This window comes from Micromys minutus, assembly GCF_963924665.1.
Source record: "Micromys minutus genome assembly, chromosome: 22".
Classification (NCBI taxonomy): Eukaryota; Metazoa; Chordata; class Mammalia; order Rodentia; family Muridae; genus Micromys; species Micromys minutus.
Window position 1 is genome coordinate 40,334,105 of NC_137957.1, and position 22,479 is coordinate 40,356,583.

The 22,479-nt window shown below is 41.9% G+C and overlaps 2 protein-coding genes across 2 annotated transcripts in view; both read left to right on the forward strand.

The window, feature by feature from the left end:
* The first annotated feature begins 219 nt into the window (after positions 1-219).
* The window catches only part of APAF1 (apoptotic peptidase activating factor 1), an 83,703-nt gene continuing 61,443 nt past the window's right edge, over positions 220-22,479 (forward strand). Inside the window, exons 1-10 of the mRNA XM_080934975.1 lie at positions 220-316; positions 2,007-2,185; positions 2,618-2,807; positions 3,953-4,150; positions 13,613-13,796; positions 18,060-18,172; positions 18,300-18,431; positions 20,077-20,315; positions 20,625-20,792; positions 22,340-22,471. Coding sequence (XP_080791101.1) covers positions 2,048-2,185; positions 2,618-2,807; positions 3,953-4,150; positions 13,613-13,796; positions 18,060-18,172; positions 18,300-18,431; positions 20,077-20,315; positions 20,625-20,792; positions 22,340-22,471 — 1,494 coding nt within the window. The 5' untranslated portion in view covers positions 220-316; positions 2,007-2,047. The remainder of the gene's footprint in view (positions 317-2,006; positions 2,186-2,617; positions 2,808-3,952; positions 4,151-13,612; positions 13,797-18,059; positions 18,173-18,299; positions 18,432-20,076; positions 20,316-20,624; positions 20,793-22,339; positions 22,472-22,479) is intronic.
* On the forward strand, positions 4,532-5,032 carry LOC308435237 (large ribosomal subunit protein uL6-like; the record flags this gene model as incomplete). Its single annotated transcript, XM_080935919.1, has 1 exon — positions 4,532-5,032. The coding sequence occupies one exon, from the start codon at positions 4,532-4,534 to the stop codon at positions 5,030-5,032; it is 501 nt and encodes a 166-aa protein (XP_080792045.1).

Here is a 22,479-nt window from a genome sequence, read left to right on the forward strand (position 1 = left end):
GTGCTTTTGTGTCCTGGGTCTGGGTACCCTCCCCTGGTGCGGCCCGAGGGGAGCCCACCGAGGTGAGTACCCCTCGACGCCGCTCGGAGATCCTGGGCATCCCCCCTGCGCCCCGAGCGGCCGATACCCAGGTAAGGCACCTGAGGTGTCTGGACCTGCCCGGGGCGCGGGGTGTCCGGATGCCAGGCGGGATCCCCGGCTGCTTTCTGGCAATCGATTCTCACCTGTGACCCTCCCCGGGCTGCTCTGTATCGATTCTCATCTGTGACCCTGCCCCGGCTGCTCTTCTCTGCACAACTCCGGTGCAAAGGCTTGTGTAAGTTTACCGCCTCCCTCTCGCCCTCCCCACACCCCTCCAGACAGGTTCTGTTGTAGCTCCCAGGGACTGAAAGATCAGGGGGCGCGGGATGTTTGATAATCATCCTCCTGCTCCTGTACCAGGAAGAGAAATTATCTAAGGAGGAAGTAGACCACTATTGTTGTTTTCCTGGACAGACTTAGCCTTTTTTTTTTTGTGGTCTGTGTCTCGGACCAGTTTGACTTTCTGTTTTGATGTGGCCACAAAGAGGTGTGGCCCTGGGAATTCGCCTATAGTATTCCAGTCTGTGTAAAGTTTGAGAAAAGTTATTTAAAATGTATATATTTGAGTTTCAGTAAGGCTAGAGAAAACTGGAACTTAGTTTCTAGAGAGTATTATTTTTTTTGCTTAATTATTAGACATAAGCAAAAATCCTATCATAACTGTCAGCTGAGAAATTTTTAGGAGACCAATGTTAAGTCTTGTTTCTGATCATTTCTTTTTCTTTGATTTTTTTTTCTTCAGTTTCATTCCAGTCCTGGGCACACAAACGAATGACTTCTTTATTTTTTGCAAGTGCTACATTTGATGACTTAAAATTTTTTTTTAAAAAAGTTGAATGATACTCGTCCTTCTTCAGCGCTCTGAATATTATTATTCTGTGCCTATTTCAGTTCTCGAATTTAGAACAGTCACATTCTGATCACCTCTTTTGTGGTTGTTTTGTCTTGTTTTTTGTTTTGTTTTACTAGATTGTAAATTCAGGGATATGACTTAATTTTCTCTAGTTTCAGGAAGGGCTCAGTATGTCTGAGGGCCGAGATTATGGAGCACTAATAGTAAATTGTTTGTTCACTGTGCATAGTAAGGCTTATACACACTCACACACACACACACACCCTCCTATGGAAGGAATGATTAAGCCTATTTAAGACATTCACACTTTACTTCATTGTATGGAGTTTTGTCAGTACTCTTACAACTTGCAAACATTCAAAACTGAACTTTATACCCATGGAATAATTTTTGTTGTATTGTAGGGAAGTTGTTAGGAAAGGAAAAGTATTTTTCTGTAAAGCATAATATTCTTTGTTCCTTACCTTGATCCAAGAAATGACATCAGAGGGGATTTCCTGTGGTTCTGTGAGTATCTGCTTACTAATGAAGATCTGGGGCCGACAGCCACTTTAGGAGGCCAGTATCAGCAATGCCACTTGCTTTTTAGGTTGGATAAAGGGAACACGTTTTAAAGCATTAGGACTTAAGTTTTACAGTAACTTTTACAGAACCTCAGCCTAAGAAAAGACAGAATTTTTACTGTGAAACGTTTACTGTAAAAAAACTGTGTATTAGAAAAATGGCCAAACAGTATGTAATAACAAAGGAAGAAAGCAAGAATCTTGTTATCAGTCTCCCAAACACCTTGATGACACTCTTGAGCATCTTCTCAATACATGTATGTGACACGACACATTTTGAGTTGTTTGAGGCTTTGTTTCTAATTTTTAAATTAGCAGTGTCAGAAATATCTTTCCTTGTCAGCCTGTGTTCTGCATTGATTTTAAATGGCTGTGTAATGCTCCATTTTATATATAAACCCTAATTAAAGAATGATTAAAAACCCTGTTCTTCTTACATTTCTTGATCACCATTGGGATTGCATATCCCGTTGCTCACTGTGACAGATATCTTGGTGCTCTGCCTCTAGCTCATGCTCAGCAGCAAGGAGAGAAAAGAACCTGAACGACAATGGATGCAAAGGCTCGAAATTGTTTGCTTCAACATAGAGATGCTCTGGAAAAGGACATCAAAACATCCTACATCATGGATCACATGATCAGTAATGGCATCTTAACAGTAGTAGAGGAGGAAAAGGTCAAAAGTCAGGTAAAAGCCCCTGAGGCATTCTATGCTTTAAGATTTAAAAAAAAAAAAATTTATTTATTTATTATATATAAGTACACTGTAGCTGTCTTCAGACACAGCAGGAGAAGGTATCAGATCACATTACAGATGGTTGTGAGCCACCGTGTGGTTGCTGGGATTTGAACTCAGAACCTCTGGAAGAGCAGTCAGTGCTCTTACCCACTGAGCCATCTCTCCAGCCCCTTAAGATTTTTTTTTTAAAGATTTATTTATGTAATGTATGTGAGTTCACTTTAGCTGTTTTCAGACACCAGAAGAGGGCGTCAGATCCCATTACAGATGGCTGTGAGCCATCGTGTGGCTGCTGGGAATTGAATTTACACCATTCTCTGCTAATTTGCTGGACACACATTTGCTGATATATTCTTACATTATTTACTTTTTTCCCCCCAGGCCACTCAATATCAACGAGCAGCTGCTCTAATTAAAATGATACTTAATAAAGACAACCGCGCCTACATTTCCTTCTACAACGCTCTCCTACATGAGGGCTATAAAGACCTTGCTGCGCTTCTGCATGGCAGCCTTCCTCTTGTGTCTTCCTCCAGCGGCAAGGACACAGACGGTGGAATAACTTCATTTGGTTTGTATCCCTGAAACTTGCGTCATGTTGCCAGGCTCATGACTACAGTGCTTGCAGCTTTGACTGTAGTCAGATGGCCGGAGAGTGTGTTTCAGTTCATGGAACCGTGCCTGTGCCAAAATAGTTTAAGTTCAAATTTAAATATTTGTGTTCAAATCCATTTTTTTCTTGCCCAGTGAACTACTTACTGTTGAGGTTGCAGCATGTGTATCCTAAATTTCAGAGCTAATAAGAGCTTTTATAGGTCCTTAATTATTTTTTTGTGTGTTTATATCGAGTTTATAGAACAGAAAAATGATTTTTAGACATTTATATTCTTAAAATAAAAATTTCATTTTATGTGTCTGCATGTTTTACCTGTATCTATCCATACATTGGATCTTTTTTTTCCAAATTATTTTATTTAATGTATGAGTGCTCTGCTGCATATACATCCAAAGTCCAGAAGAGGGCATCAGATCCCATTACAGATAGTTGTGAGCTACCATGTGGTTGCTGGGAATTGAACTCAGGACCTCTCGAAGAGCAGTCAGGGGTCCTCTAAACCCCTGAGCCATCTCTCCAGCCCAGATGTCTATATTTTTAAAAGGAATTTCATAAACATTGTTTCCTTTACATCCTTACCAGTCTCCTAAAGTTTTTTTTTTTTTTTTTTTTTTTTTTTAAACATTTATTTATAGTGTGTGCTGTGGTGTACATGTGGGGGTCAGAGAATTAGAACTCGGGTCCTCAAACTTAGCAGCAAGTTTCTTTACCTGCTGAGCTACTTTATTGCTCCCTTCTGTTTCCTTCTTTCTTTGGTTCTTGGGATCAAGCCTATTACCTTGCACATGTTAATTCAACTCAGGCACTGAACTATATACCCTTAGTCCTTCAGTAAAGACAAAAGAGGCTAGAGGGTCAGGGAACAATGGTGTGTGTGTGGAAGGCAGGGATAGGTGGAGATTTCCATTGTGTGTGATCACTAAGAATATGGGCTTATTCTTGTTCTTTGTGTTGTGAGATGGTGGAGCTCATATTCTAGTCATCATATTTTGAACTTTGAGGTCAAGCCCTGGGCCGTGCTTGCCTGGGTTTCATGGGAGGATTACTCAAAAGGTTGTCACTTCTAAGTTTTGTTCATTCGTACTCATTTTGGATTGCAGTAAGGACAGTGCTGTGTGAAGGTGGAGTCCCACAGAGGCCGGTTGTTTTTGTCACTCGAAAGAAGCTGGTCAGTGCGATTCAGCAGAAGCTCTGGAAACTGAATGGAGAACCAGGGTGGGTGACCATCTACGGAATGGCAGGCTGTGGCAAGTCTGTATTAGCTGCAGAAGCTGTTCGAGACCATTCCCTCTTAGAAGGCAAGTGCGGTCACTCTTGCTTGAACTGTGCTTCTCAAGACCTTGTTTTTATTTGAACACTGTAGTTTTTTAGTTATTGTTGGTTCTAGATGTTCCTGTTGCTACTTTAAACAACACACCGTTGTGTTTTTTTTTTAAGATTTATTTATTTATTATAATGTATACAATGTTCTGCCTGCATGTATGCCTGCACACCATAAGAAGGCACCAGATCTTATTACAGGTGGTTGTGAGCCACCACATGGTTGTTGGGAATCGAACTCAGAACCTCTGGAAGAGCAGCCAGTGCTCTTAGCCTCTGAGCCATTTCTCCAGCCAACTTTTTTTTTTTTTTTTTAATAACTAGGTTGGGGTTCTCTCTTTTCCCTGTCTACTTCGAGAATGAAGACCATTCTTAGCAATCAGATGGTCGACATTCTAGAAAATGTTGACATCACTCTGAAGGGGTGCACAGTCATTGTGAAGGGCCCCAGAGGAACTCTGCGGAGGGATTTCAATCTCATCAATGTAGAGCTGAGTCTTCTTGGGAAGAAAAAGAAGAGGCTCTGTGTTGACAAATGGTGGGGTAACAGAAAGGAGCTGGCCACTGTCAGAACCATGTGCAGTCATGTTCAGAACATGATCAAGGGTGTTACACTGGGCTTCCGTTACAAGATGAGGTCTGTGGATGCTCACTTCCCCATCAACGTCGTTATTCAGGAGAATGGGTCTTTTGTTGAAATCCGGAATTTCTTGGGTGAAAAATACACCTGCAGGGTTCGGATGAGGACAGGTGTTGTTGGTTCTGTCTCTCAAGCCCAGAAGGATGAATTAATCCTTGAAGGAAATGATATTGAACTTGTTTCAAATTCAGCAGCTCTTGATTCATCAAGCTACAAGTGAGAACTGTTTCCTAGCTCCAGAAACAAGATCCTCATCACAAGTACAATTTGGGGACAATAAAAGATTTAGATATTGAAAAAAAAAAAAAAAAAAAAAAAAAAAAAAAAAAAAAAAAAAAAAAAGAAAAGACTAGGTTAGAACCAAAGTGTTAGAACTGAATTCCTTTGGAAACTCCCGAGAATTTCTGTCCATGAATTTTCAACATCTAAGAAGGAGCCTACATTTCCTTATCTCATAGTTCCCTCTTCAAAACCAGCAGTTCAGGGCATCTCTTTTTGCCTGTTTCTCTGTGATACTCATTTGCTTCTGTCCTGTTTCTCTGTGTTTTTGAGGGTGAGTCATAGGTGTTGGGGATCAAACCCAGGGCCTCTTTGCATGCGAGTGGACGTTCTACCATTGAGTCACATCTTTACATCTTGTTCCTGTTCCTCACATTTCCCTTGAGACAAGGTTTCCCTGCATGGCGCTGGCTGTCCTGAGCTCACTCTGTAGACTAGGCTGGCCCTTGAACTCAGAGATCCACCTGTCTCTGTTAACCAGGTGCTGGGATTAAAAGTGTGTGCCCCTACCCCCCAACTTTTTGTTTGTTTGTTTTTGACACAGGGTCTCTCTGCAGAGCCCTGGCAGTCCTAGAACTTGCTCTGTAGTTCAGGCTGGCCTTGAACTCACAGAGATCTGCCTCCTGAATGCTGGAATTAAAGGTATTCACCACCACACTGGGCCGAATTTTGTTTTCTCACTTGGACTTGCTTCTCTCTTTATAAGGGCCCCGTGGTTACATTGGGGTTATTTTATAATCCAGGATAATACCACTCCCAAATCCTTAATTATCGAATATATAGTCCCCTTTATCATATGCAGTAAAATGTTTCCTAAGTGGATAGGATGTGAACATCTTTAGGAGACCACGATTCTGCCCAGCATGGCCATATGAGATTAGGAATGGCTGTCTGTCACAGTGCAGCTCTTTGTCTTCCAGAGGAATCAGATGGTTCCTGGAGAGTGTCACTGGAGAGAAGCTCGTTTTCTAGCACGGTAACAGTTTGGAGGGTTATAGGATTGAAAAAGGCAGGACTGTGCTACATCTTCTTATTCTGGCATATGATGCTGTAGGGAAAGAGTGTCTTAGGAGCTCATTTCTATCAGTGAGTCTCCTGGCGAATGGTTTTTACACATATTTGGTGGCTGATATTAATGTAAACAACTAATTCCACTTATTCATTTCTTAAAAAATTAAAAATTATATTGCTTATTTGTGTGCGTGCAAACTTAGGGGTGTGCCTCGGGATTTGTGTGTCACAGCATGCATATGGAGGCCTGAGTATGCTTTATGGGAATTGGTTCTCCCCTTCCACAACATGTGTTCCCACATTGTGTCCCAGTACCAAACACAAGTCCCCGGGGTTGGCAGCAAGCACTTTCACCCTCTGATCTCAGTTCTTCCATTTCTATAAATATCTCTTTTTTCTTTTTCTTTTCATGCATTGCCTTGGTTAGAGTTGCTATTGCTGTGGTGAAACACCATGACCAAAAGCAGCTTGGGGAAGAAAGGGTTTATTTGGCTCACACTTACTGTTCATCACTTAAGGAAGCCAGGACAGGAATGCAAATGGCAGGAACCTGGAGGCAGGAGCTCACGTAGAAGCTGTGGACAAATACTACTTAGTGGCTTGCTGATCATGGCTTGCTCAGCCTGCTTTCTTATAGAACCCAGGACCCATAGCCCAGGGGTGGCATGACCTATGTTACCCAGCCTGGGCCCTCCTCCATCAATCCTCAAGAAAATGCCCTACACACTTAACGTCTTATGGAGACATTTTTAAAATTGAGATTCCCTCTTCTCAAATGACTTTAGCTTGTGTCAAGTTGACATAAAACTGTCCAGCAGCACATGCATTTATTTGTGGTGTGTGTGTGTATGTGCCTGTCTGTATGTGTGTTTGCATGTGTGTGGATACACATGTGTGTACCCGTGTGGGTGTGTATGTGTGTATGAAAGCTAAGGATGGACATTGGTTTTCCTTGGTCACTGTCCACTCTATATGCTGAGGCGGGGTTGCTCACTTGGATCCAGAGCTTGCTGGGTAAGTGGATACAACTAGCCAGTTTGCTCTGGGGATCCTGTCTCTGCCTCTTGAGCTCTGGATTATAAATGAACCACTTCAACCTCTTGGTATGTACATGAGTGCGGGGGGCAGGTGGGGGGTGATCTGAATTCGGGTCCTGCTGCTGTACTAGTGCTTTTACCTGCTAGGTCCTCTCCTCAGCCCCCCTTTTTCCCATTGATCATGTGGTAGCTGACTATCTTAGTTAGGGTTTCCATTGCTGTGAAGAGGACCATGCCAAGGCGAGTCTTATAGAGAATAATATTAAATTGGGGTTGGCTTATGGTTCTGAGGTTCAGTCCATTGTCATGGTGGGAAGCATGTCAGAGTCCAGGCAGGCATGGTGCTGGAGATTCTGAGAGTGCTACATCGAAGGCAAACAAAAGACTGGCTTTCAGGCAGCTAGGAGGAGTGTCTCAAAGCCCATCCCCAGAGTGACATACTTCTTCCAACAAGGCCACACCTACTCCTACAAGGCCACACCTACTCCTACAAGGCCACACCTACTCCTACAAGGCCACACCTACTCCTACAAGGCCACACCTACTCCTACAAGGCCACACCTCCTAATAGTGCTGCTCCCTAGGCCAAGCATATTCAAACTACTGCACTGACCTTCCTTTCTTAAGAAACTCATGTATGCAGTCAATGCTTGAGAGCCTACCATGTGATTGACAGTTTTGGGCATGGGAGATCAAAAAAGGAAGGTGGTACATTTGAGGGATTCACTCATAGTCTAGTGGGGGAACAGATGTGATCAAATTACTGTATATATGGGAAACTGAAAGGTAGAAAACATAGGGTATGTGATGGCTATACATTTAAAGAAAGATTTATTTATTTAATATGTACAAGTGCTCTGTTTTCATGCACACCAGAAGAGGGAATCAGATCCTGTTATAGATGGCTGTGAGCCAACACGTGGTTGCTGGAAATTGAACTCAGGACCTCTGGAATCTGGAAAAGCAGCCAGTGGCATGAAGTTAGAAGAAAGGGATGCTTACTTTCTAGAGGAAGAGTTTCTGAATGAGGTGGCATTTAGCTAAACTTTAGAGTAAGAATAAAAGTTTGCTAGGCAGACTAGGAATGGAGGGGCTGTGAGGTTGAACGGGTGATGTGAGGTCGGCGCAGAGATGGAAGACAGAGGGGCAGAAGAGGGTTTGGATTGGCTTGGCAGGGTATGCTGATATTCATGAACAAATGTACAGCTACCCCAGTGTTTGGCTTCCTTTATCCTTTTATGATTGCTAGCAATATTCATTTCTATGTATGTGTAGCTGCATGTGTGCGTGTATTCACACGTGAGTACACATGCCATGGCACATGTGTGAAGGATGGAGGACAGTTAGTGAGATTTGGTTCTCTCCTTCCATCATGTAGATTCTGGGGCTCCAAACTCAGGTCGTCGGGTTTTGCTGTTTATCTCTGTGTGTCTCACCAGCTACTTCATTTTGTAGTGAGTCCTATTTGGTTAATACTTGCAGGGAATTCGAAGACAGTTTCTGACTTGTAGTGACCATTTTAAAAGTACAAGTCTTAATCAGTGATCAAGGTGGTTTAAATGACACAGTAAAAGGATGAAGTAATAAGCTTGTAAGAGATCAGCAAGATAGAGTCTAGAGTACATCTTTGTGCACATGAGGGTTTAGTTTACAACTTCTTAGTCTTTCTTGGCAGTATTGATAGCAGTTTTGACAGGATGCCCAGCCTTTAGCTCTTAGTTTTTCTTTTCTGTTATAAGAGACTTTTCTTGGGACTTACCAGCTCCTTGAAAGTCTCCAGAGCCTTGTTTTTTAAAAACTTCTTCAGCTGCCTGGCAGTGGTGGCTCATGCCATTAATTCCAGCACATGAGAGGCAGTGGTGGGTAGATCTCTGAGTTCAAGGCCAGCTTCACCTAGTAGTGAGTTCTTGGATAGCCAAGGCTATAACACTGAGATCCTGTCTAAAACAAAACAAAATCAACCCTAATAAACTACTGCAGAATTAGTTACTAAGGATATTTCAGGATACAATGGGCTTAGGTTTTTTTTTTTCTTTGTAAAGAATTATGTTTTTATTTCAATTTCATGATGAATTTTTAAAAAGTATGTATTTAAAGAATACCTCATTTAAGTTGCTCTATATGATGATGAACTTTCAATTTTAGGGGTTAAACATGAATAAAAACTTATAGGATTATTAGCTTAGGAAATATATAATTTAACTACATAGTGTGTGTCTCTGTGTGTATGTGTGTAAATGCGTGTGTGTGTGTGTGTGTGTGTGAACATGTGTGTGTATGTGTGTGAGCATGTGTGTACACATGTATTAGTAGAGGTTAGAGGTCAACCTATGGTATCCTCTCCAGTTATATTTTGAGACAGGGTTTCTCACTGAACCTAGAGCTTGTTGACTCTGCTGGCTAGCTGGCCAGCCCGTCACAGGAATATGTCTTTCTCCTCAGATTTCAGACATGACCTATTCCACCCAGTTACACCTGGCTTTTTGCATTGGTGTTAGGGATTAAATTTAGGTCCTCTTGCTTGATGTTTGTGCAAGCACTTTACCAACAGAGCCATCTCTCCTGTCTCCAGCCATTTTGCTTTGAGAAAATCCCAGATACACTAGTAACTCTTTGGTATATCTGAGCTTAATTCATATCCCTCATATACCTTGGTGAGATCCAAATTTAGGATTCATTTTTAAGTAGACTAGTTTTCTTTTGAAAGTTTAACTCTTTGTTTCACACACACATACACACACAATTTATATAAAATGTTGGTATATTTTTTAAACCAATGACAGTAGTGTATATGTGTGTTTTCATGTGTGTGTGCCATGGTGCCTTTCCTGCTGTGTAGACTTCAGGGTTGAACTGAGGTTGTCAGGTTTGGGCCTTACTCACTGAGCTATGTTGCCAGCCCTCTTCTGTTTTGGCAACTTGAAAGCCTTTTCTATAGGCTGCTTCCTTATTTATTCTGTCTTTTCTAATATTTTTCTTGATGTTGTTTATTAATTGCTAGCAGAAAACCTCATGTCAAAATAGAATGATACCTCTTTTTTTCCCTTCTGAATAAAGGCAGTTTTTCTTCGAATAAATTTCCCTAAATGAATAGATGTACAAGCTTCACTCAAGGCTAAATTGCTCCCTCTTGCGCCCATAGTTAAGACGTTTAGATTCTTCCTAAAATGTAGAAATAACAGTTCACCGTTAAACAAAAGGCTGTGCTGTGGTGGTAGATTTGGAGATCAGTAGAGCATTTACAGCGTTTGTTTTCTCTTGCATGGGCATTATAATGCCCCAGGGTAGTCCTAAATTTAGGATAGGAAGGCTTTAACCTAGGAGAATGATACTTTACTTTGGAAGAGTTTGCCAAGTAGCTCCATTAAGATAGTTTTAGTTTTTTAAAATTCTGGGACAATTTAAAAAATAATAAAGTGGGAACACCTTTTTTAGAATTAGAAATCAAAGTGTTATACAGGTAGAATTTTCCTTTTATTTTAAAAGAAGTAAACATAAGCTAAGTGTGAAGGTGTATTCAGGAGTCTGAGGCAAGAGAATTGGGAGGTTTAGGCTGATGTAGGCTGCAGAGTGAGATGCTGTCTCAGAAACACCCAATAAGATGGCTGGACTAGCTCAGTGGGTAGTGTTGGGCTAGCATACATAGTGTTTGAGTTCTGTCACCAGACAGGGAGGTAGCAAAAGAAATGCAAGCTGTCTTCATTTGCCAGTCTCCTAAGTTCTAAATCTCACCTCAAAGGTCATCTTAGTGAACAGCCTGGAATAAATTTTAAAAAATACTTTCAGTGTGTTTCGAAGTATACACACTCAGACCGAGGCTTTAGGACCTACTGCTTTATCCTAGTGAAGAACTTCTGGAAGTTTCTGCAAGTGTTAGGATTCCTTTTCTACCTTCTTCTAAGATACAGTAGTCAAACCATACTTTTCAGACTTGTCTTTTTCTTTTCTAAACTTATTTTTTTAGTTATCGTACAAAATAGTGAGCTTCTTTTAAGAAGTATTTTTAGTGAATTATTTGTTTATCTTGAGGTAGAGACTCATTGTATAGAACAGGCTAACCTTGAACGCATAGAGATCTGCCCACCTCTTCCTCCTTCAGTGCTGGGATTAAAAGTGTGTTCCACCATGCCCAGCAGCTTAAAAAAAAAAAAAAAACGAGGTCATTTATTAGTGTGTGCATGTGCTACCGTGCCGAGGTAAGACATCTGAACTTCATCCTCTCCTTCCACCCTTCTGTGGGTTTCAGAGGTCAAGCTCAGGTTGTCAGGCTTGTGTGCCAGTCACTTTGACTTGCTGCACTGTCTCGCCAGCTGGAGATGAAGAGCTGCATTGGGTGTTGTCATGCATACACACCCTTGTATCTTCAATGCCCTTTGTCCTCTCTCATTTGCTTGGCCTCTTGTTCTCCTCAATAATCCCTATTCGTTTCTCTCACTTCTTGTGTTCTCCATTCCTCTTTTATTCTTCCCTTTCCTTCTCTAGAGCTCTTCCCCTTCACTTCCTACTTGTCTTTCCTTCCTTCCTTCTTGGCTTTTGAGGCAGGATCTCTGTGTAGCCTTGGCTGACCGGCATCTCCCTCTGTAGACTAGGCTGGTCTTGAACTGGGAGGTCCACCAGCCTCTGCCTCCCAAGTACAGGGATTAAAGGTGTGTGCCACCACTACCCAGCCCCCTTCCTTTGAAACACACACAAGCACACACACACACACAGTGAAGGAATTGAAAAAGTTATTTCATTATTTGTGGGAAAGAGAGAGAGAGAGAGAGAGAGGGAGAGGGAGGGGAGGTCAAAGGGCAACCCTCAAGAGCTTATTTCCTTTCTACCTTGTGCCTGGGAATTGAACTCAGGCAGTCAGATCTGTGGTATGTGTCTTTACCCACCGAGGCATCTCATCATCTATAAATTTAAATCTACTTTTCGTAAGTGAGGGAGAATGTAGTATTTGTCTCTCTCAGTTGAGTTTATTTTGCTTTAGATGTTGATCTCCAGTTACATGTTTTCCTGTAATAATAATGTAACAATTCTGTTGGCATATATACCACATTTTATTTACCAGTTTATGTGTTAAGGGATCTCTGGGCGGGATGCATATCTTTACTGTTTAATGCAGCAGTAAACATGGATGTTCAAGTGCCTCTGTGGTTTGGTTACTTAGAACCCCTTAGGTATGTATCTAGATGTGGTACAGCTGTACCGTAGGGTACAGAGCTCCACGTCGTTTTCCACAGTGGAGCACTAGTTTGCCTTCCTGACTCTTCTACATCTTTCTCTATGTGCTGTTTCCCAACGCTGGAAATATGGAGTAGCTGGGAACCACCACTCCAACTAGGTTTTTATTTATTGATTGATTTGGGACGGAATCTTGCTGTGTGGTCTGTACTGGCCTGTGAACTGCATCAAACTTGCAGACATTTGCCTGCTTTGCCTTCTGAGTGCTGGATTAAAGGCATACACCACCATGCCTAGCTTATTATTATTATTATTTTTGAAATAGATTTCATTGTGTAGACCAGGCTGACCTTGAGCTCACAGAGATCTTTCTGCTTCTGCCCCCACTAGTGATGGGACTAAAGGCATGTGCCACCATGCCTATCCCATTTTATACTTTGAATTTCTCTAGGCAGCTGTGCAGTAAGTAGAGCGTCATTCCAGTGTAACAGAGAGGACTGGGAAATGGACTTGAGAGCTCTCAGAGGACCATAGTGATGCATCATCTGTTCATGGCTGTTGTGTTCTCTTTAAACAGTATTTATCTTTATTTTATGTGTGTGTGTTTTGCCTCCATGTGTGTGTAGGCACCACATGTCTACCCCTCAGATGCCAGAAGAGGGAGTCGGATTCCCTGGAAGTGAAGTCAAGGAAGGTTATGAGCCGCTGTGGCTGCTGGGAGCCATCCCTGGGTCCTCTGTAAGAGCAGCAGGCACTCGTAACCACTGGGCCAGCTCTTCTGCCTTGCTGTCGTTCGTTCTTAACCGGATGATTTTTTTCACTGTCTTTGGGGTATTGCACAAAGTTTGAAGATATTTTGGTTGTCAGTACTGATAGGGAGAATCCTACTAGTATCCCAGAGTGAGGACCAGGAGCCTGTTAATCATCATGGTTTAGGTGGGAAAACCCCTCCCAACAAATAACTCAGCCCTGTATGTCAAGGACACTGACTCTGAGAATGGTCCTTATAGGGCAGCGATCTCTGAAACAAAGACTATGCACATTTGCTTGGTAAAGAAAAAAATAGTTCCTTGAAAGCCTCAGATACAGTTCCAACTTAAAATCATCAGTTTCAGTTTAGATTTTCATTTTTTTAGATTTTTTTAGATTTAGGTTTGTAGCTCAGCAATAAACTCCTATCAAAATCCATAGCTTGACCCAAGAGAAGGTAAAGATATGGGATAAAAGCTTGGCGTTTAACAGTAAAACAATTCAGAGGGGCTCTTGTTCAGGGGCCTTACATTTCTTTGTCTTTTCCTTATTAGGTTGTTTTTCAGGGGGTGTACACTGGGTCTCCATTGGAAAACAAGACAAATCTGGGCTCCTCATGAAACTGCAGAATCTTTGCACGCGGTTGGATCAAGACGAGAGTTTCTCTCAGAGGCTTCCACTTAATATTGAGGAGGCCAAAGACCGTCTTCGCGTTCTGATGCTGCGTAAACACCCAAGGTACGGTGGTCAGATGGAGCTGGTGTACAAGACTTCACTGGCATCCTGAGAGTAGCATGTTCTTTTCCTAGAGCCATTGCTTTCCTGTTGTTCTCTCTCATAACTTAAAAAAGAAAGTGGCTACCACTTGGTCTAAATTGCTCACTTTTGCTTCTTATTGGTTACATTGTTTCTTATGTGCTATTGAGAATTACAATTAATAGTTGGTGAGTAGTCTTTGTTAGAAAATACAAACTTTCTGATTTGAATATACTATTTCTACTGGATAAATATAGAACAAGAAAAAAATCTAAGCAATTAGGTAAAGACTGAGAAAGGAAAGAAGGGGAGATTTCTTATTTTTATTGGGTTGGAGATTGAACACAAGAACATGTGTTAGGCACATGTTATCCCTTGCATAACATTTATTTTATTTTAAAATCCATTATTATTATTTGTATTTCTCTCTCTCTCTCTCTGTGTCTGTCTATTTAGGTTTGTGTATAGGTTAGAAGACAACTTTCAGGAGTTGTTTCTTTCTCCCATGGATTCTGGGATTTGAACTTAGGTCTGAGTCATTCCACTGGCTTGAGAACTATGTGTAGTGTGTGCACATGTGTGCATATATACCCACATGTGCATCTGAGGAGGTCAGAGGCACTTGTTGGGTGTCCTCCTTTCCAGCTCTCTGGCTTATTACCATGATGCAGGGTCTCTTACAGAACCTACAGCTTGTAGTTTGTTTGGCCAGGCTAGTGTCTAACGGACCTAGTGACCATATCTCTTCTGCTGCATGTTAGCTGCTGGAGCAATCCCACAAACCCCTGGTCTAGTTACTTTTCTGTTGCTCTGATAAAACTCTATGACCAAGGTAGTTTATAGAAGAGAGTTTCCTTTTGGGCTTACAGTTTCAGGAAGTTAGGGTCCATGAAGGCAGAGTCAAGGCATGGCAGTAGGAACAGCTGGGAGTTACCAAAAATGGGAGACAGAGGCACACTGGGATCTACAAGGCCATATCTTTAGGTGGGCTCCAGTGAAATACTTTCTCTACAAGGCCACAACTCCAAATCCTTCACAAATAGTTCCACTAACTAATAGGGGCCAATTGTTTCAACATGTGAGCCTGTGGGGACCATTCTCATTTAAACCAACACACCCTATAACCTTTGTTATGGAGATGCCTGCGAGTGTCCACAGTTTGATTATAGCAGAAGAAATTTATAACACTCTGCTATAAATCCACATGGAACAGAGTCAAGGTAGCCTACCTGGCTAGCACTGAAAGACACAGGAGGAAATCTTATATTGCCAAAGTTGGTAGCTGGTCTACCAGAAGCTTAAGCACAGAAAAACCATGAAGAAGCATGGTAACATGATGCCTCCTAAGGGATATAATAGCCTTTTAGCAACAGACATAGGAGAAAATGAAATTGACAAGTTCCTGAAAATGAGTTAAAGATAATGATTTTAAGGAACCTCAATGTGATAGGAGAGAATACAGAGTAAAAATTAAGAAATTAAGACTAAGTACATGATCTAAATAAGAAATTTAGTGTTGAATCCACTGACGTCAATAAAATGATTTAAAATTAAACTGAGGGGGCTGGAGAGATGGCTTAGTTAAGAGCATTCACTGCTCTTCCAGATGACCCAAGTTCAATTCCTAGCACCCACATGGCAGCTCACAACTGTGTAATTCTGGTTTCACACTATCCAACACCCTCACACATACATGTTGGCAAAACATGAAATGAAATACATTTTAAAAAATCTTTAAGAAAATATAATTGAGAATCTCAGCTATATCAGGCAGAGAGAAGGATTTCTGAACTTCAAGCTCAGTCTTTCGGAATAACTCAGCAAGGTCCAGGTGTCAGGATGCACACATGTAATCCCAGGAAGTAGAGGAAGGGGGAATGGGAGTTTGGGGATAGCCTGGGCTATATAGTGAGACTCTGTCTTAACGACAAAGACAAATGTAAAAAAGTCAAGCTGGCCCAGGGAGCTTGGTGTCCGGTTTGATAACTTGAATTTGACCCCTTGCTCTCATATGGTGGAAGGAAAGAACTGATTTCTGCAAGTTGTCCTCTGACTTTTATGTGCATAATATGACTCAGATATCAACTTTGGCACACAAAAACCATGAAAATGCTTAGTAACATGATGCCTTGGACATGTTACCATGTGTTTTTAACAGCCAACATAGGAGAAAAGGAAACTGAAAAATTCCTGAAAATGAATTAAAGATAATGATTTTAAGGAAACACAACAAATAAATAAATAGATAAATAAAAAATGTGCTAAATCAGACAAAATAAATAACTACAAAGACAAAACTGATTCCAAAAAGCAACAAGAAGAGGGCGTGGTAGCACATGCTTTTTATCTCAGCACTTGGGAGGTGGAGTCAGGTGGGCCAGCCTGGTCTACAGAGCAAGTTCCAGGATAGCCAAGGGTACATAGAGAGACCCTGTCTTAAAAACAAATAGAAAAAAAGGTACTTTTCTAAAACCGCTGTTCTTTAGAAGTGAAGGACAAGTAAATTCTTTCCAAGTGAACTGACTTAATTAGCATTACCAGACTGGCCCTACAAGACAGATTCTTAAGGCAGTCCTACACTAGATGGGAAAGGATAACTATCTCACAGAAGCACGCAAAAGCACACCACTCACTGGTAGAGCACCAACTGGACAGACAATCAACACACCACAAAGGAGAACAACCCAGCTACAAACCCTTTGGTCTGCAGTGGTGACCTGCCTGCAGGATACGCTGGCCCACTAGTGGCACGAAGCCCAGGGAGCAACCACAGTCTCACTGGATTTAAGGCCCATCCCCGAAGTTTCAGAAGCCCACGCCAGGGCAAGTGTGATGTAAAGCTGCTCTCCCAGTGCCATGCCTGTCTGCTTCCTGCCATGATGACAATGACAAACTCTTTGGAACTGTAACCAAGCTTCTGTGAGGAGCTCTTTTAAGCAGCTATTATAAAATAAAGCATGGAACCCATCCCTGACATTGTTTAGATGACCAAGAACCCAAGACAGGGACCTAGGAGAAAATCAAATACTACTGTTTTGTTAAAAGAACACAGCAGTAAAATGAGTCCTTCTGTATTACTCATAGATCAGTGTCTTGTTCAGCCATGATCAGAGAAGCTTCTTCCTGCAGTAGCTGGGAATAAAATCAGAGACTCACTGTGCAGAGAGAGAGACCTTGGAACACTCAGTCCTAAATGGGATATATCCATGAAATCTCTCCCCTCAGGATTCAGGGACCTCTGTGGGAGAGGAAACTGATTGTAAGAGCCAGAGGAATAGTGAAGGAATCCACAAAGGCAGGCCTTCCTGACACGGCAGGATCACTGCACATAAGCACTTGAGTTAGTGAGAGTGCTAGCGTGCCATGGTGTGTCGCTGGTGCACCAGATCCCTATACCAGTTTCCAGGCTTGGGAGAACTGAGGGCTTCCCTTGGTTCTTGAGATTGGCAGTCTTGTCCAGAGGCCTGTCTGGCTTACCTTGTGATTTGTTTCTTCTCCTGCCTAGGAAGCTATGTTGGAATGTGGACTGTTTACTGTTTTTTTCCCCTCTGTGTTAACCTTCTGATTGCTTTGTTTTTGTTTGTTTTTTTGGCTTTTTTGTATTTTATTGTTTTCTTTGTATTAGTATTCTGCCTGCATATACTGTATGTGTGTGTGCTCAGTGCCCATGGAAGCTAGAAGTGGGCATGAATTTCCCTGGAACTAGAATGGCAGACTATTGTTAGCTGCCCTGTGAATTCTGGGGCCAATTCTCCGTAAGAGTGGACAGTTCTTTTAATGGCTGAGCCATCTTTCCAGTCCTGTTTTATTTTTTTTTAAGTTAAATTTATTCTGTATATGTACACGCAAACATACTTTCATTTGTTTATTTCTGTACAGTTCCAGCCTTGACTTCCGTCTTAGTTACTGTTCTGCTGCTGTGAAGAGACATCATGGCCAAGCAGCTTCTATAGAGAAAGCATTTCATTGGAGGCTTGGTTACAGTTCCAGTGAGTTTGTCACTGTCATCATGGCAGGAAGCAGACAGGCATGGCACTGGGAGAGCAGCTGAACACTTGACATCCTGACCCACAGGCAGCTGCTAGAGAACAAAACACTCGCCCTGATGTGGGCTTCTGAAACCTTAAAGTCACCCCTGGTGACACAGCTCCTCCAACAAGGCCACACCTCCTAATTCTTTCCATTTTTTTTTTTTAAAGGAAGTGTAAAGTATACTTAGTCTTATTTTTTTCTTTCTTAACTTAGGTCTCTGTTGATCTTGGATGATGTTTGGGATCCTTGGGTGTTAAAAGCTTTTGACAATCAGTGTCAGATTCTTCTTACAACCAGAGATAAGAGTGTTACAGATTCGGTAATGGGTAAGGAGTTTCAATTTAGTTCTTAATACTATGGTAAAGTTATTAACACAGGAAGCACTGTTTTATTTAGTACATGTGCATATGTGATATGACAAATTGCTTACTTTGTGCCACCATTTTGCTTCAGGTCATAAGTATGTTGTCCCTGTGGAGAGCGGTCTAGGGAGAGAGAAAGGACTTGAGATTTTGTCACTTTTTGTTAACATGAAGAAAGAAGATCTGCCAGTGGAGGCTCACAGTATTATAAAGGAATGCAAAGGTACGGCTGTCTGTGTGTGCTGTGGAAGCACTGACACTCTGGCACAAAGCCAGCTGGTGACTGTAACTTAGCACATGAGCACCAGAACCTGCTTTATGGTACTTAAGGTACTTTTGATACCTTAAGTGAATATACTTGGTATTTATTAATTCTTCAAACAATGTGTCTTAGGGTTTTACTGCTGTGAACAGACACTATGACCAAGGCAAGTCTTATAAAGGACAAAATTGAATTGGGCCTGGCTTACAGGTTCAGAGGTTCAGTCCATTATCATTCAGGCAGGAACATGGAAACATCCAGGCAGACATGGTACAGGGGGAACTGAGAGTTCTACATCTTCATCTGAAGGTTGCTAGTGGAAGACTGATTTCTAGGTAGCTAAGGTGAGGGTCTTAAGCCCACACCCACAGTGACACACCTACTCCAACAAGACCACACCTCCAAATAATGCTACTCCCTGGGCCAAGCATATTTAAACCATGACACAACATTACATGTACCCACCATATGTTAAAGACTCTGTTAATGAGAAAGGTGAAATAAAGTTAAGACCTTTGCTGCCAAACAGTAGAAAACATTATGAACATCATTTAAAATTACTTGGTTTGGACTTTTATAAAATTAAAGTTTCAGTTTGGTAATTAAATGCTGTTATTCTCCAACATATGTGAAATAAAATTTTTGCGTGTTCTGAGGATGAGGGAAACAAGAAAACACATTCTCAGCCTTAGTTTCTCTTACTAAACGTTGACAGCACAAATCGCTGTGACACCACATGTGTAGATATATTTACCAGACTAATGTGAATAATCAGTTCTGCAGTGCTTACCAGCTGTGTGTCCCCTAGTTTAATTCTTAAATGATTTCCATGAAAAAAGTGACCATCCTACAGGTTGAAGGATTGGTTCCCATGACGACCTCCCTCTCTACTTCCAGCTTCAGATGTCAGTTGACAGGCTCCATGTTGTACCCATGCTTCTGACTCAGCAGCTAGAAACCTCCTCCTCAGACTTGGTTAATTTGTTTGAGCAGTTTACAGGAATCAGGCATATTGATAAGTTTTCAGGAGGGAGGGGAGGGCTTCCACTGTTGCTCTCAGTGTCAGCCTCTGCAATTCTCCCTGGATGTCATCGCACCGGCATGACTGACAGCCACCTAGCAAAGGGACTGAACAAAGGGAGTGATGCAGATGATACCGTCGTGAGCATCCTTGAATGAAATCTGCCTTGTTTCTCATGGTTTGCTTAGAAGACAGACTTGGAAGTGAAGTGAACCAGGAGCCATATAAGTGTTCTTAGGCCTTGTGTCACTTGCCCTGAGAATTGTCTCCTGTGCTGGTGAGATGGCTCAGTTGGGTAGAGATGCTTGCTGCTAAGCCTGGAAGCCTGGGTTTCATCAAAGTTAGCAGGGGCAGAACTAACAAATTGTCCTCTGACCTTCACACAGTCACACTCCTCTACCCACTCACCCCACCCCCACCCACCTCCCCACACACTCACATCCTTCACATATCCACACACTCCCACACACACACACTTGGAGTGCTTAGGGAGAGAGAGATTTAAAACAATGAAATAAAATTGTTTAGTGGTGATTTTAAACTAAGATGGTATTAACATAATCACCTTGCCCCTCCTCCCCCCAGGTTCTCCTCTCGTAGTGTCTTTAATTGGTGCGCTTTTACGTGATTTTCCCAATCGCTGGGCCTACTACCTCAGACAGCTCCAGAACAAGCAGTTTAAGAGAATAAGGAAATCTTCATCTTATGATTATGAGGCTCTGGATGAAGCCATGTCTATAAGTGTTGAAATGCTCAGAGAGGACATCAAAGACTATTACACAGATCTTTCCATCCTTCAGAAGGATGTCAAGGTACCTACAAAGGTAATGGCCTGATCAGCACTCCCTGTCATTGGGTATTTATGGCACGTGAACTTTGATAATTGGACTGAGGTGAGGAATGAGGGTACCAAAGTCACTCCGCTGTTAGTCTTCACAGAAGGCTCTGTTGAGCTTCTAAGTTTCTCAATGGTTCTCGGGAAGTCAGAGAAGCATCCACTTTCTCTTTTTACCTTGAGAACTAATTGAACCCAAGATATCCTTGATGTAGCATATTGATCAAAATACTTTTTCTCCCACACTTACTGCTGATTGTACTTCTGTGGTCTACTAAATGCTTACAATGGTTCCTAGGTGTTGTGTGTTCTCTGGGACTTGGAAACAGAAGAAGTTGAAGACATCCTGCAGGAGTTCGTCAATAAGTCTCTCTTATTCTGTAATCGGAATGGAAAGTCATTTTGTTATTATTTACATGATCTTCAAGTAGATTTTCTTACAGAGAAGAATCGAAGTCAGCTTCAGGTACTTAAACGTCACGTGCTTTTACTTTTGACTTGGAAACAGTTCTGCACTTACTGTGCAAATATGTACAAACTATACTGCAGAATTTCTCTGTGTAAACCTTTGCCTTATTTTCCTTATTGCTAACACATTACATAACTATAATAAAATTGTCAAACTTAGAAAATTACCATTGATGAACTATTATTAGCTAATAATGCACATTTATTTGAATTTTACCACCTTCTCTACCATTGTTCTTTTTCTGGTCTAGATCCAATTCATGATCCCATGAATCATCTGATAATGGCACCATCTGATTTCCCTAATTGTCATCTCCCTAATGTCCTTAAATTTGTGAAAATTCCTCAGTGCTTGTCTTTAATGGGAATTAAACCTAAGGCCTCATGCATATCAGGCAAGAGCTTTACACGGAGCTGTGTCTCCAGCCAGCTTTGGTAGTTTTGAAGAGCACTAACCAGCCAGTTTAAATACTGCTGTTTAGTTTGGTTTTGTCTGTTGTCTTCTGAGAAGGTTGAGGTTGTGCCTATTTGGTGGGGGCTGGAGAGATGGCTCAGTGGTTAAGAACACTTGCTATTTTTCCGGAGGACCCAAGTTCTGTTTCAGCACCCATGCTAGGCAGCTCACAACTGCCTGTTGTTGCAGTAAAAAAAAAAAAAAAAGAAAAAAAAAAGTAACCTTTTAACTGGCACTAGTGCCAGCATCATTAAGGCCACACGCACATGCAGACCGGGCTTCCTCTGACCCAGGTGGTCTGTTCCGTCCGCCCTGGCTGCTTTTGATCTGGGTGGTTCGTGACCACCCCAGTGTGCTGTTTTCAATCACTTTCCCTTGGCGGATTGTTACCACGCCTAGTACACACACATCCCAACTCCGAAACGCCCTCTTTTGAACTCAATTCACCACGTCAAAGAACACACCGAAATACTCTGATCCAATTGGTATGATATAATTTGCCCACCTGGATAAGTCAGATCATCCTGTATAATTCCATCCCTTATAAAATATGCATAGCAACCTGTATTCATATAGAGATGCCCAGAGAGAAACATCTACATCTGCCTTCATGTTGTTTCTTTGGCCTTCCTCCTGATTCTCCTTCCTTCCTCCTCTCTCCCTCTTTACAAAAACGTTGTCCTGCCCCACTCTCTACTGTCCAATCATGTATTGCCTTGACTTCAACCTACAGCCTGTGATTCCAGTTTCTGGCCCCTTTGAGTACATGCATTGTATGTGCACTAACACACACACACACACACACACACACACAAACACACACACACTTTTTTTTTAAAGAATTATACAGAAGTGATGCTGTGCCTTTATGACACCCTATATCAGGGATTGATGTATCTCATGGGTAGTGTAGATGCTGATTATTTGGTTAAAGGGGTACTTTCATGATTTCTTCGCTGTAAAACTACTCTTTCTCTTTTGTAACCAGCTTGAGGGAGAGATTTTCGTCATCGCTTTGGAAGTGGGAGATACTGTGCTGCCCAGGTTATCATTTTGTTTGTGTCTTCTGACGTGTTTTATGTGGGTTTCAGGATCTGCACAGGAAGATGGTCACTCAGTTTCAGAGGTATTACCAGCCGCACACGCTGTCTCCAGATCAGGAGGACTGCATGTATTGGTACAACTTCCTGGCCTACCACATGGCCAGTGCCAATATGCACAAAGTAAGATG